At 35.6% G+C, this 16,387-nt stretch overlaps 1 protein-coding gene across 7 annotated transcripts in view; it reads left to right on the top strand.

The window, feature by feature from the left end:
• Positions 1 to 16,387, top strand: part of BCAS3 (BCAS3 microtubule associated cell migration factor) — a 592,235-nt gene that overhangs the window by 395,617 nt on the left and 180,231 nt on the right. The window contains exon 24 of one of the 7 annotated variants that reach the window (XM_041723955.1): positions 178 to 2,751. The exons of the other annotated variants lie outside the window; for them this stretch is intronic. Within the exon in view, the coding sequence (XP_041579889.1) occupies positions 178 to 227 (50 nt within the window). The 3' untranslated portion in view covers positions 228 to 2,751. Of the gene's footprint in view, positions 1 to 177; positions 2,752 to 16,387 lie in introns of those variants that run through there. 7 annotated transcript variants of the gene reach the window in all.

The following is a 16,387-nucleotide window of genomic DNA, read 5'->3' on the forward strand; positions in this document are numbered from 1 at the left end:
CACTATTGGCTTTTATCATTCATAGGAAACAACTGAAATTTATGTCCGTTGACAAAACTCAGCATTAACTTATTTCATTGGCTGCATCAAGCTTGACTTTTCTTTTCTCTGGTCTGTCTTCCTTTTTCTGTCTCATTTCTCTAACTCCAGGCTTTTTTTTTTTCTGTCCCTCCACAGTTTTCCCATGTAACTTCTACAGTCCGGAAGATCTTTTTGATGATTCTTAGACACCACCTTCTTATCTATTTACACCTGTTACGTGGAGCTGTCTTGTCCCTGGAGCCTTTTCTATTTCTCTCTTCTTATATATTGTATTAGGATGTAATTAACCATGCTGCAAAGTGGTTTGACATCATTTTGTGTTAAAAAAAATCAAGTAAAAGTTAATTTATTTCGAACAGCAATTTTGAATCATTAATGACTGCATGGAGATTAGGTCATACTTTTCTCACCTTATTCAACTATTTATCTCTAATTTTTCTCCTGCCAAAGTCTAGAATTCCAAAGCGTCTTTCTTCAGTAATTTAATTAGGCCACAAGTTTGAGGCTTAATGATGGATCAAAAAATGTATGATATGCTTGAGAGATCAAGACAGCAAATTGATTACTGTTGTAGCAAAGGTTGGCAAATGTGGGAGAGGGAGCAGGTAGTGCCCTGTGCTGCAGGATCTGAGTCAGTGATCAAGGTCAGCCTCAGTTCATTAACTTCCTCTGAGGGCTTATAGGCATTGTAAATATGACTTCTCATACTTTATATTCTAATTACAGTACAGTACAGTTTTGAAATGACTTATGTTCACTTCAGTAATGCCCTAGAGTGATATAGGATGTTGAAAGATCTACAGTAGTGTAAGCTAATTTCTGGTCATTTTGCCTAGTTTTCTAATGCCAGCAAATAGAAAATCTCACCCCTCAAGATGTGTGTTAATAAATGTGTCCTCATCCATGGGCACATCAGGCAGGGGCCTGCTCTCAACCTAATTACCTAAAATGGTCATCTGTTTGAAGGAGCACAATACAGGGATTCTCATTGTGCCCTCAGCTAATACGTTATTAAAATTGGAATGTATTTCATGCTAATTTTTAAGACCTCACAATCAAGAAATGTATTTTTTCAATAATTTTAATAACCATTTCATTCCTCTGTTTAGATAGTACCATGAGTTTTTTTGACCATAAATTGCTAGTAAGCCTTCTTTTAGCTAACTTTTTAACTATTTCACATGAAGCAAAATGGTAAATCACTTTAAACTTAACAGTTTTTATGAAATCTAGAATGAAGATAACATTTTGTGTGTCTAGTTCTTTGTATAGTAATTTGGTTTGGGGTTCTGCATATGGCTAATTTAACTGTACTAGGAGACAGGATTGTTTTGTTTAAAGATTTCTTAGTGCACTTGAGAAATTCTCTCAATACCAGCCTTCAAAAATAAACACAAAATCATAAAAATCAATATACTTTCTCATTTGTTATACGGATGCTAAAGACTATTTGAGAGGCAGAGTGGTATTGGTGATAAGATTATGAATTGGTGTTTTTTAAAGCTAAAGATATTTGTGGATATTGGACAATTTTTTACTAATCTCATTTAAAATAGCTATGTTTCTTTTAATTTCTGTAAGTTGATTTTAATAAAGATGAAATAATTAACATTCATTTTCTAAGTATTAATTGGATACTCCATACGTCAAATTTTACAAGACCTTCCCCCTGAAACAATCTGGACAATTACATGATACAGTGGTTTTCAAGGTATTGAATATCAGGTAGTTAAGGACAGTGATCCCCAAGAGGTAAGAAACAAATGAAGTGAGTCTTGCAATTGTACTGGGTCATTGCTAATACATATTCTTGGGAGGGGGATATCCAGGTGGAGCACAGCAGTCTCTCTGAATGGAAGAGATGAAGCTGGGAGTTTGGGGAGGCCAAGGTATATAGTATGCACAGGGCAAGGTACCAGAGAGGAGAGAGCTGCACAGTTGGAGAACTCTAGAGATCTCTAGCCTGTAGCTGAGGACTGCTTGGCACATGAGAAGCTACCCAAGGCCCAGGAAAGAACCACCTAAAAAGGGAATAATTTGCTGGAATTCACACAGAGCTTCACAAAGAAGTTTCTATTCCCACAGTGGAAAATCTTATCATTTACAGGCAAATAGAATACTCAGAAGGGTTTTGTCTTCACAATGGGGCAGAATTTTTCCTAGACTATTTTCCTAGACTGTTCCAGGCCTGCCTAAGAAAGCTTAAAAGCACATCATAATCAAATTGCTTAGAGCCAGTGATAAAGAGAAAAACATTGTAAGCTTTTTACACTATATATGATGTGTTATAATATTCCTTAAGGGCAAATTTTCATAAGTATAAATATATGATATAAACCCTAAAGTAACCACTAAAATACCAAAGATTTATATAGCTGATAAGCCAACAAATGAGATAAAAGGAATCATAAAAATAGTCAATCCAAGAGAAGTCAGAGAGGAAGAAAAAAAGGGAACAAAAAACATATGGACAAGTAGAAAAATAGCAATGTGGTTGATTTAAAACAAACCATATCAAAAATCATAATAAATGTAAGTGGCCTAATACCCAATTAGAAGACATAAATTATCAGCTTGAATAAAAAAGGGAGATCCCACTATATGCTACCTATAAGAAACCTACTTAAGCATAAAGACACAAACAGAATAAAAGTAAAGGTGTGGAAGTAACAATATACTATGTTAATACTAATCAAAAGTGTGGTTTTTTTTTTAAGATTTTATTTATTCATGAGAGACACATAGAGAAAGGCAGAGACATAGGCAGAGGGAGAAACAGAGTCCCTGCAGGGAGCCTGATGTGGGACTTGATCCCATGACCCCAGGATCACACCCTGAGCTGAAGGCAGATGCCCAACCACTGTGCCACCCAGACATCCCAAAAGCTTGTGTTAATAGACAAAATAGGCTTCAGAAGAAAGAATATTATCACAGAATAAGGGAACATCCATAGTGTAAGGGTGTTAATTCATGAAGAGGACATCAATTGTAAATGTTTACGTGCCTGATTACAGAGCTTCAAAACCTATGAAACAAATGAAGTGAAGTTTCATTTGAAACAAAAATGTACTGCAAGAAAATTAGGCAAACATAGAATTAGAGTTGGAGATTTCAACATCCTTCTTCTAATAATTGATGGAAGATAGAGAATCAGCAAGGACATGGAAGACTTGAATAACTCTAATAACCAACTTAGTCTAATTGATATCTATCTATCTATCTATCTATCTATCTATCTATCTATCTATCTATAGGTATATGTCTCTTACCACCACCAGCTGAACCATCTTCTTTTCAAGGCTTACAAAGTATTTACTATGATAATCATGTTCTTGCTTTATGGCCCAGAAAAGAGACATATACCTATAGATAGATAGATAGATATCAATTACACTAAGTTGGTTAATCATACAAAGTATGTTTTCTGACCACAATACATTTAAATTAGAAATCAATAACCACACAATAATTTGGAATAATCCTCAAATATTTGGAAACTAACACTTTTATGTAACTATTGAATCTAAGAAGAAATTAAAAAATTAGAAACTATTTTGAACCGAATGAAAATTAAGACACAACATATTAGAATTTGTGGGATGTACTAAAGCATAAAGCAGTACTTACAGGAAAATTTATAGCACCAAAATACCTATGTTAGAAAACAAGAAAGATCTTTTTTTTTTTTAAAGATTTTATTTATTTATTCATAGAGACACAGAGAGAGAGAGAGAGAGAGAGAGAGAGAGAGAGAGGCAGAGACACAGGTAGAGGGAGAAGCAGGCTCCACGCAGAGAGCCCCACGCGGGACTCGATCCAGGGTGTCCAGGATCACGTCCTGGGCTGCAGGCGGCACTAAACCCCTGCGCCACCGGGGCTGCCCAACAAGAAAGATCTTAATCAGTGATCGTAGCTCCCATCTTGATAAACTAGAATAAAACAATAAAGAAAATCAGTATAAGTATAGTTTCTTAGTTTTGACACTAAAAATATGGTCCATAGAAGAAAAAAATTGATAAATTGAACTTCATCAAAATTAAGAACATCTGTTCATATAATGATACTCTTAATGGAATGCTAAAACACTAGAAGAGAATAATAATGGAAGTCATGCATTGGGAGAAAATATGTTCAAATCACATATCTGATAAAAGAATGTGTAAATATATAAAAACTCAAAACTCAATAATAAGAAAACAACCAAAGAAAAATTGGGCAAGTGATTTGAACAGATTTCACTGAAGAGGAAATACAGATGGCACATGCAAAGATGATCAACATCAGTAGTCATTAGGGAACTGCAAATTAAAACTGTGAGAATAGCACTACATACTTAGTAGATTGTCTAATACTAAAAACTACTAATCATACCAAGTTTTGGCAAGAACATAGAGCAACTGGAGCTCACATACATACACTATTATTAGAAAGCTAGAATCATAGATACACTATGGAAAACAATTTGACAATTTCTTAAAAGATTAAACTTATATCTACCATGTGTCCTAGCTAGTCCACTCCTAAGTATTTAACCAACAGAAATGAAAGCATGTGTCCATCCAAAGACTCACATATCAAAATTTAACAATGGCTGTATTAGTAGTAGCCAAGAACTGTAGACAACTCAAATGTCCATCAAGTCAGTGGGTAAACAAATTGCTGTTCATCCGTACAATGGAATACTACTCAGCAATAAAAAGGAATGGATTTTTGATAAATGCAGTAACATGGTTGGATCTCAAAATAAATAAAACGAACCAGACCAAACATGCATACTATATGGTTTCATTTATATAAAATTCTGGAAAACACTAACAAATTTACGGTAATATAAAGCCAATGAATGGTTTCCTGGATATGTAGATGGGGTAACAGGAGAGATGGATCACAAAGAAGCATAAGGAAATCTTTGGCAATGATGGATATGTTCAGGATCTTGATTGGAGTGATGGTTTCATAGGTTATACATATGTCAAAACATCAATTTATGTACTTTAAGTATGCACAGTTTATTGTATGTCAGTTAAACTGTTAAATTTTCAAGGATGGCAATGTATATCTTATTCTAAATTCCGTTCACAATTCTATTTTGAGGTTTTTTTTATTAAAGATTGTATTTATTTATTTATTTGAGACAGAGAATGCGAGAGCACACGAGGTAGGTGGAAGGGGCAGAGGCAAAGGAGAAACAGACTCCCAGCTGAGCGGGGAGCCCCATGTGGGGTTCCATCCCAGGACCCTGAGATCATGACCTGAGCCGAAGGCAGATGCTCAACTGACTAAGCCACCCTTGTTGTTTTCTATTTTGAGATTTTTGGTTTAGTGTTCCAATTAATCTAGTAGGACTTTCACCTGGAAGTTAAACATTATCTAGCCATTGTACTTGCCTTGTTTCCAAACCCATCACTATTTTAATTTTTTTTTAAGATTTATTTATTCGAGAGAGAGCACAAGTGTGAGCAGGGGGGAGGGACAAAGGGAGAAGACGACAACTACCAAGCAGGGAGCTCAACATGGGGCCTGATCCCGGGCCTCAGAATCATGACCTGAGCCACCCAGGCACCCCAACCCATAACTGTTTTTAATGAGAAAACCAAATCCAGGGTCATTTTGATTCTGTACTAAACCAATAAAATGGATATATTACTTAAGAACATACATAATAGGTAGTCTTTTGTCTTAACATTTCTATATCCTATAATGAAAAGAACATTAGATGCTGTATCTTTGTATGATTAGGTCACTATTTTGCTTTTGGACTCTCAAATACAGATTCAAATCCTAAACCTTTTTTTAAAAATTACCTCCCAAATTCACAGGTTCTGGCTCTTAGTATATTTGGTGAGCTATACACACCCAGTCTGCCATCTTATTCCTTGGAAATCCTGCTTGGACATTGTATTTTGAAATCTGTATTACAGAGTCTTTTATCCTTTTATTAGTTTAGTACTTTAAGCCTTAGACATAAGAAAGAAGACTATCAGTGAAAATCAATTGAAATGCAGTTAGATAAAGATCTGTTGTACTAGGCAGAAGGCTTAGTTGCAGCACAATATAATCAATTAGGACCCTCCAGCTGCATACAGAGTTTTACCCAGCCAATCACTTTTCACACGTTTCCTCCATTAGCTTGACTAGAGTTCTTTTTTTTTTTTAATCTGAATTATGATGAATGAGATTGTTGTTATGAATAGAGAGATGGGTCATTACCCTACAGAAACCAGACTGTGCTGGCGTTTAGTGATTAGGGCTTTCTGCTCCTGCTATCAATAAAGTATAAATTTATCTGTCTCAAACTGCGATTGGGAAGCTGTAGTCATTGCTATCTAATTGATTTAACAATGTTATAATCGTAAATTGTTTTTGTTCATCTGGATAATTTACATAACTTTTAAGTTGGTTGCAAGAGTGAAGGAATATAATTTATCAAATAGCAGTGGGAAATTTTTCATGGCTTAAAATCAAATAAATATGCCTCAAGAATTAGTACTCCCAAATTTAGCAACCTGGGTATAGTCCCAAGATGTCAAAAAGTAGAAATAATGAATGAAGTTTACATACCCTACACAAAGGAGGGTATGTAAAGTAATGAGCATTGGCTTATTATAGATGTCCTGTAGTTGTTAAATTCTAAAAATTAAGTGTCTGCATTTCCTGGGCTTGGGTTGAGGAATTCAAGAGGTAGGAAAGAATTGTGGCTTAATGTGCTAAGTGACTGAGACGGTTACTGGTAAATTGAGTCCATCAGCCTAACACTAGCTCATTTTATGAAAAAAAAAAAAAAAATTTCAATCCTTAGAGCACCTCTACCAGGGTAGATTAATAGAAAAGATCCTGCTATATAAGCTATTGAATTATAAGCAAGTACAGTCTCTTTTTTTTTTTGCTCTTAAAATAGTTTTTTATTTTATTTTGATTTCTGTTATTTTAATTTTTTTCTATTCCTGTCTCAGGAATAGACACAGAAAAAGACTCTGTGTGTGTGTGTGTGTGTGTGTGTGTGTGTGTGTGTAGAGTACTGTGCATACTCAGCCCTCACAGATGTCAGTGCATGGATAGCAAAATTTCATTGTCTGCAGGCGTGAAGAGTTTTAACGTGTGGAAAGGCAGGAACTGTTGCCTGATTGTGGTGGATACCAAAGAAAACCCCAGTAGAGATGCTGTTCTTGGAAGTTTAATGTTAAAGTATTCCAGTCCTTGAGGTCCATTGATGAAAAGACCTTTGTATTTTGTGCCATGAAGGTGGGGGAGGAGTGGTCAATACTAGAAGAATCAATAAACACCAGGAGCTGTGCTCATCTTGTAGCTTTAGTAAGCTTTAATCTGTAAGCTTGATTACCTCCTAACCCTCTGTCTCTTGCCTCCCCCTTCAAGCACTGTGGGGCTTTATGGTGTATTAGTGGCATTTTGCCCAACATGGGCTTTAGGGAAATCATTCTACAAGAAAGAAAAGCCAAAAAGACTGGACCTGTGTGTTATGTGAGTTCATTAACACAAGAATAACCTTATGAGCTCCAGAGGATAGGAGGGATGTCCTTACTAGAAATTTGCAGGTGTAATGTCACTATCCTTTTCTTAAAACCCAACTTGTGCCAGGCCTGGTGGCCTACGTCATCTGGAAGAGCTCACTCCAGATACTTTAAGCAGGATATTCAGCAATATATCATGGAGAACCCTTTGTATTTGCTGTGATATTTCATGAAAATATGTTTCCAAGTTATAGCTATCTAAGATATATATATAAAATATAGAATATATATTTTTTAAAAACATAATAAATATAAAATTTTTATTGTATTATAAATAATATATAAATATATAAATAAATATATTATAAATTATGATATTTATATAAATAATAAAAATATAATAAAATATGTATATATATTTTTAGAGACACTTACTTGGCACAGAGTTGCTATGGAATTAATTCTCAGTATGGAAAGTATCCTAGTGTCTGAGACCAGATGCGGTGCTCCCCTGGTTTGCCAAACATCATTAAGTCATTAGTGTAGGGGACTTGTGAAGCACTGATTAAAAGCTCAGAGAGGCCTTTGTACATTTTTATATTAATCCCAAGAGCTTTACAATATTCTCTCTTATTTTCTAATGAGTAGTCTAAGAAGATATGTTATTTCATTTAAAAAATCTTGAAAGATAAACGAAGACAGAAGATGATTATGGCCACAGATAAGAGATCAAACTATTCAGCCAACAAGCTGTAGTAAATAAATACTGAGCCAATATACTGTTACACTGAGAGCTACTGGCTAGAAATGATGTGGTTTGAATTTGGGCCCTATGTTGCCAGAGGATGTGAGAGAAACAGTGAACATTGTCACTTTCCCCCAGATAACCAGAGAACAAGTGTGCCTTACAAATATGGGGAGACAACTCTGAGGGACTCTTATAGAAAGTGATGGCCCTTGATGGCAAGTCTTGGCTGATGCCTGCTACCTTTATCAGAAGCATGGGTCCCATGCTGTGTGTCTGTGCAGTGGATCAAAGAGCAGCAGTCCAACCTCACAGATAGCTTTCTTGTCATAGGTTTTGTTGTTTAGGCATAGAATAAAATTATCCTAGTCAGGCAGCACTTGAATTGAGGGGGATGGAAGATGACTATGTAGAGGCCAAGGATAGAATATAAGCTGCATGGTGCCTTATCTGCAGTCATTGAATTCCTAGCAATTGGAACAGTCCCATTGCAGAAAATGGCAATTTGTTATAAAATTTCAATTAATTAATTGGCATGACTGGTGAGGGACAAGAGATGATTAGATCTGGGCCTGAATCCATGCTTCTATGGTAAGGCCCAGAACCCTGCAGGCCTACTGGTGGTGGTCAAAGGAAGGATTCTAAGCAGCTCAGCATGAAGTATGGAATTGCCAGGAGGTAATGCAGACCTCACCTCAGAGCTGAGAAGCTACTCATTGTTACAAGTTATGTTCTCTTTGAACCTCTGCTCCACAATTTATGGATCAATACACCCAGAAACAATCTCTTGTGTACTAATACGACCCAAAAGGTTAATGCTTCAGATCATTTCTTTATGATCTGAAGTAATTTTTTTCTCTTTGGAAAAAAATCTGCAAATCAGTGTTTCTTTTTGAGTAGTCTTATGATGACAAAGCTGGGAGTTACAGCTGGTCTGAGATACTAGTTCCTCGCGTCATGTTGTTTGCTCAGAGAGATGGGACCCATTGTGGGAGTAGACTACAAATCCATTGGCTTGTGAGGATATCTTGAGAGATGAATGAAACATAAAATTTGATAAAAGTTTTGGGATATAATTGAGAGGATGAAGATAAAGAAAACAGAGATGTGGGCAGTCCCGGTGGCGCAGCAGTTTAGTGCCACCTGCAGCCTGGGGCGTGATCCTGGAGACCCCGGATCGAGTCCTGCATCGGGCTTCCTGCATGGGGCCTGCTTCTCCCTCTGCCTGTGTCTCTGCCTCTCTCTCGCTCTCTCTGAATGAATAAATAAATAAATCTTGAAAAATAAAAATAAAAAAAAAACAGATGTGAAGAGTGAAATATGAAGTAGAAGATTATTAAGAAGGAAAGGACAGGTGCTCAGTTAATTTGCTTCCCTTATAACCCTTAAGAATGAACCCTTGCTCACACCCCCAATTGTAGGCAGTTATTGATCTGATTTCTTTCTTTATGTCTTTGTCTTTTCTGGATATTTCATATAAACGGAGTCATACAATACGCAGGCTTATGAGTCTAGCTTATTCTCATGTCTGCGAGGTTCATCCATGTTGTTCAATATAGTAGTCAGTACTTTGTTCCCTTAACTTTTAAAAAATTTAACTGTTATGAAGTTTTAAATTTTAATTCCAATATAGTTAACATACTAATATAGTTATATTAGTTTCAGGTGTATAATACAGTGATTAAACAATTCTGTACTCAGTGTTCTATCATGATCCCTTAACTTTTTAAGATATTCTTGTGGCTTGGATGCCATCCATTTCAGCCTTATTGGCCTTTATTGGGGCTTGAACCTGTGGGCTGTGTACTGAACACCAACATATACTGGTGTTATTCTAGAGGGAAAGGAGATTGTTTTTGTTTTAATGAACTCACCTTTCCCGTGTGTTCATCTAACTGTGACTTGTTGAAGGAAATGTTTCCTTAATAGAAGAGCCTTCTGGGACTCCTGGGTAGCTCAGCAGTTGCACATTTACCTTCAGCTCAGGATGTGATCCTGGTCCTGGGATTGAGTCCCACATCAGGCTCCCTGCGAGGAGCCTGCTTCTCCTTCTGCCTGTGTCTCTGCCTCTCTCTCTGTGTCTCTCATGAATAAATAAATAAAAATCTTAAAAAAAAATAGAAGAGCCTTCTTTTGAGGTCCTCCTACTCTCCAAGTGTTGAATGTTCTTTAAAAATTTTGCTATTATAGTTTTCCGTTAAGAAATTTCCTTCACTTTAATTTTTTTTAATTTATAGTATACTTTAAGTATACTTAATTTAAGTGTATTTTACTTGTTTGCACATTTACACATTTTATGTATCAATGGCCAAGCTGTCCATGTTAGGAAAATTTATTGGCAAGAGCCTCATAAAAACAAAGGTTTAAACCTGGTCTTAACCAGACCAAACTTTTTTAAAAAGTTTATTTATTTACTTTTTTAGTAATCTCTACACCCAACATGAGGCTTGAACCCACGACTCCGAGATCAAGAGTCACATAGTCACAAGATCAAGTTCTACCAACTGAGCCAGCCAGGTGTTCCTAGACAAATATGTTTTAAATATGTTGTTCCATATTAGTAAGAAATTTCTCCTTATCTCTGTAGTTCAAAATAAGTGTTATTTTAATTTAAATCTTTCATTTAAATATATTATTTTAATTTATATGATGCTTCAAGCTAAATATTGTACATCAGACTTATAAAAATATCATAAACAGGGATCCCTGGGTGGCACAGCGGTTTAGTGCCTGCCGTTGGCCCAGGGCGTGATCCTGGAGACCCGGGATCGAATCCCACGTCGGGCTCCCGGTGCATGGAGCCTGCTTCTCCCTCTGCCTGTGTCTCTGCCTCTCTCGCTCTCTCTGTGTGACTATCATAAATAAATAAAAATTTAAAAAAATATATCATAAACATGTTTGTTATTTTTCTTTTTTAATTTCTTTTTAAGATTTTACTTATTTATTCATGAGAGACAGAGAGAGAGAGAGAGGCAGAGACATAGGCAGAGGGGGAAGCAGGCTCCATACAGGAAACCTGATGTGGGACTCGATCCTGGGTCTCCAGGATCACACCCCAGGCTGTAGGCGGCGCTAAACCGGTGCGCCACTGGGGCTGCCCTGTTTGTTATTTTTCAACATGAGGTTTGCTAAGATTAATAATAATTGCAAAGTAATTCACTCCTGAGAAGTCACAGGTAAGGTTATATGTAAAAATTAATTCTAAATGGGATCATAAATCTAAAGTAACAGCTAAAACTATAAACCTTAAGAGAAAAAAAATAGCATATCTTTTTATTCTTAATTATCAGAGACTTTTAGATGGGATTCAAAATCTTGAACCAGAAAAACTAATTGATACATTGGACTAAGTACAATTGTAAGTACTTGCCCTTGGAAGATGATTAAGAAAATTAAAAGGGTTGATTTTTATTAAATCATGAATGCTTTGATGAAGCATCCAACCCTTGATTTCACAGATCATGATCTCAGGGTTGTGAGATCCAGCCCTTTGTCAGCCTCCAAGCTCAGTGAGGGTCTGCTTGGGGATTCTCTCTCTCCCTCTCACCAAACCCCCCACCACACACACACACACTCTCTCAAATAATAAGTACATAAATCTTTTTTTAAAAATGAAAAGGCAAGCCACAGACTGGAAGACAGTCTTTGTAGAATATACACATTTGGTCTTCTTATTCAGATTCCATAGTTCACCTACTTACTAAAGTTTATTTGTAACCCCAAATCAATACTCGTTTCCTGTGCTTTCTTGGCAGGCAGGGAGGGGTAAAGTAAAATTTTCAGTTCTCTGACATGGCTTTCCAGCTAACTTCAAACAGTACAATGCTGCTCTGCCTTCTTGTTTGAATTCTCATTCTATGGATAGATGTCCTTTTTTTATTATCTATTTAGTGGCACATTTTTTGCATTTTTATGCTTTTGCTGGTGATTTTGCTGTTTAAAACAACACCCAAGCATAGTGCTGAAGTGCTGTCTAGTGTTCCTCTGAGCAAGAAAGCTGCAGTGTGCCTGATGGAAAAAATAGGCATGTTACCTAAACTTAGTTCAGGTATGAGTTATAGTTCTGTTTGCCATGAGTACAATGTTAATGAAATAACAATATGGTACATATTGAGAAAAGAAGAGGAATTCATTGACCAGTACATGAGACTGCTCTGGGAAATGCTAGAGTCCCATCTATAGTGCATGGTAAAGCTAGGGGAAGATAGAAAAGAAGCCAGACTTTGTGGTGGACAGTATTGTTAAAAAGTCATTTACCCCTGGGGTATTACAGGTAAAATTGTATAAAAATTAATTCTAACTGGTATAATAAATCTAAAGGAAGAGCTAAAACTAAAAAGAACTTTATAGTCATGTTACCCAGTGGCAGGAAGATCTTATATCCATTTTGACTAGTACTGGCTGGCTTGCATATTTTAGAAGTTAGTACAACATAAAAATGCTAAATTTATAATTAAGGCAGGTCCTGCAGATTGGAAGGTTGCAGAAGAATTTTAAAAATAGCTGCTAAGTATTATTAGGAGAAAGGTTAGAGGAGCAGGTTTTTGATGCTTTCTTTTTATTAAAATGTAATTGACATTTAATAGCCTATTAATGTCAGGCATACATCATAATCGTTCAGTATTTTAATATAGTATGAAATGATCCCCACAATAAGTCTAGTTACCACCTGTCAGCATACAAAGTTATTACAGTATTATTGCCTGTATTTTGCATCCCCTTATTGATTTTATAACTGGAAGTTTGTACCTCTTAATCCCTTTCACCTATTTTACCTGCCCCCTTCAACCCCTCTGGTAACCAACAGTTTGTTTACTGTATCTATAAGTCTATTTCTCTTTTGTTTGTTTTGTTTTTTAGATTCCACATATAAGTGAAACCCTATGGTGTTTGTCTTTCTCTGTCTGAATTATTTCAGATAGCATAGTACCTTCAAGGTCCATCCATATTATCACAAATGGCATTCTTTTGTGTGTGTGTGTGTATATATATACATATAATACATATATATGACTATATATATGACACATATATATGACTATACAATATACATATATATGACTAGATATTATAAGTATTAATATAAAAAAGTATTTATATATATATATACTTTATCCATTTATTTATGGACACTTAGATTGCTTTCATATCATAGGGATGCATATATCTCTTCAAATTGGTGTTTTCCCTTTCTTTGGATAAATACCCAGAAGTGGTATTGGTAGATTATATAGTAATTATATTTTAACTTCTTCAGGAACCTCCATACTGTTTCCCACTGCATTCCCACCAGTAGTGCACAAGGGTTCCCTTTTTTCTATATCCTTACCAACACTTGTTATTTTTTGTCTTTTTAATAATTGCTTATCTGACAGGTGATATCATGTGGTTTTGATTTGCATTTCCCTGATAATTAGTGATGTTGAGCACCTTCTTTATTTGCCTCTTGGCCATTCTGTGCTTTTGAGACTAATTTTCAATGCTGATGAAAAAATGGCAAATGAACAATATAATGTGAATGGCATTTTATTTAATGAAAATATTGTGATAAGAAGTTCACAGGATCCTTGCTGTGTTTTTCTCATAGGAAATTCCATATTCACTTATTCAGTGTTCAGATGACTTTTTAGAACATGAGTCCTACAAGCAATAAGAATTTACTCTATTTAATAAAGGAATCATGTACAAAATATGTCAAGAACTCTTTTAACTCAATAACAAGAAACACAATTCAAAGAATGTGCAAACAGACTTTACCAAAGAAGATAAAAAAGTAACAAATATATGAAAAGATACTCTGACATTAGACATTAGGGAACTGATACTGTGCACCACAAGAATGGCTACAATTAAAAGACTAATCCATGATCCTAAGTGTTGATGAGGATATAGAGAAACTGCAGAACCCTTATACATTATTGTTGGAAATGTAAAATTATATAGCTGCTTTATATTTAGTAGATTCTTTTTTCTTTTTCTTTTTTCTTTTTTTTTTTTATTCATGAGAGACACAGAGAGACAGAGGCAGAGACAGAGGCAGAGGGAGAAGCAGGCTCCATGCAGGGAACCTAACGCTGAACTCGATCCTGGATCTCCAGGATCACACCCTGGACTGAAGGCGGCACTACACCGCTGAGCCACCCGGGCTGCCCCTATTTGGTAGATTCTTAAAAACACATCTACCATATGATTCCACTATTCCACCCATAAGTATTTACCCAAGAGAAATGAAAACATGTTTATTCAAAGACATGTACTCAAATGGCCATTGCAGCTTCATTCATCATAACCAAAACCCTGAAATAAACCAAATGTTCATCAGTTTGTGAAGAGACAAAAAATACTGTGCTCTATCCCTTCTTGGCAATAAAAGGGACTACTGATTGATACATGCAACAACATAGAAGAATTGCAAAAGCATTAGGTTAGGTTAAAAAAGACATAAAACACATGATGCATGATTCCATTTATGTGAAATTCTAGAAAAGGTTAAACTGTAGAGATAGAATGCAGATCAGTGATTGCCAGCCAGGAGTTGCGGGACAGAGGTTGATTCCAAAGGAGCATGTACAGACTTTTGGGAGTGTTGGAAATACTCCATATCTTGACTGTGGTGATAGATTACATATTATATACCCTTAAAAAAGAACCCTCATCGTACTCAACACTTAAAATGGGTAAGTTTAATTGAAAGTAAATTAATGCCCCTCTCAAGCTAATTAAAACAACAACAACAACAAAACTTATCAGAAATTGTAAGGCCCAGCATAATAAAACTGTGCCTACTTTTTTCAATTAAAACAAAAATTTTATTGTACTTGAATTTATAGGTTTGTAGCACAACAAACGCTACTAGTCTGGTGGAGTTATCTCCATATAAACCAGTAATAATTAAAATTTTTCTTTCTTTGAATAGCCTATGGGCTAATGGTTTAAATACTTACTCATATTCTAGTATATTCTACTCTTCCATGACCATGCTGTGACCTCTGAAAACAAAAGTTAGAGATCGGAAGTAACTAACTGACAATTACAGTGGTTGATACACTCCAGTTTAAATAGAAGTGTCCTCGGTTAAAATATGGTTCATTCATCGGTCAAACTGTCCTTATTTCCTTTAATTGAATTAAAATGGACAAATGAGAGATGTGTGCAAGACAGAAAAAAAAATCCTTTCACAAATCACTGTTATCCTCCCTTTGAGTGTAAAACGAATCAATTAAAAGCATGTCAAAGCATCTTTCACTCTTGAACAACTTTAAAACAGAAAACATTTTACAAAAATAAAAATTTGAGTTAAGAAATGGAGAGAAACGGGTTGCTTTTTAGAGTTAAACGTAGTTTTATCTCTGAGAACTGTGGATTATATTACTTTATATGCTCGTATTTGGTTACAATTATAACTGTGCTCAAAAGCCTTAATTTTTCATTTTATCTTCAAGTTGGAAATACTTCATAAGAAGAAAATAGTGAAAAAAAAAAGGAGATGGTCGATTCACAACTGTATATACACAGTTGGGTTCCATCTGTACATTTACTACATAGTTTTCCCAGCAGAGAGGTGTGGGAGTAAGATGCAGGGTGAAGTGTAATTTTTATTTTCCACCTAAGAGGCAGCTACTTTATTTTTTTTATTTTTTTATTTTTTAAAAGATTTTATTTATTTATTCATGAGAGACACACAGAGAGAGAGGCAGAGACACAGGCAGAGGGAGAAGCAGGCTCCATGCAGGGAGCCTGACGTGGGACTTGATCCGGGGACTCCAGGATCATACCCTGGGCCGAAGGCAGGCGCCAAACTGCTGAGCCACCCAGGGATCCCCAGAGGCAGCTACTTTAAAAGCATAGTGTCCCTACTCTTTCTATTCCATTAAGTTATTATTTATTTGTACTACATCTTATGTGTGGATTCATATACATTCTATAATTTTTTAACCTGTGTATTTGGATTAATTTTATTGAAATTAGTTATCTGTCCCTGTATTTTACCTCTATTTTTGACTAGTCTACCCGTGCAAATCTATATTGCTTAACTGAGAGCCTGTGTTCTGTTTGGGATTCATATCTTTTCATACGTAAATATGTTTTTTCCTGCTCTCTGAATTTGATTATAGATAGGCTCATAATTTGT

This window comes from Vulpes lagopus, chromosome 12 (assembly GCF_018345385.1).
Source record: "Vulpes lagopus strain Blue_001 chromosome 12, ASM1834538v1, whole genome shotgun sequence".
In the NCBI taxonomy this organism is placed as follows: Eukaryota; Metazoa; Chordata; class Mammalia; order Carnivora; family Canidae; genus Vulpes; species Vulpes lagopus.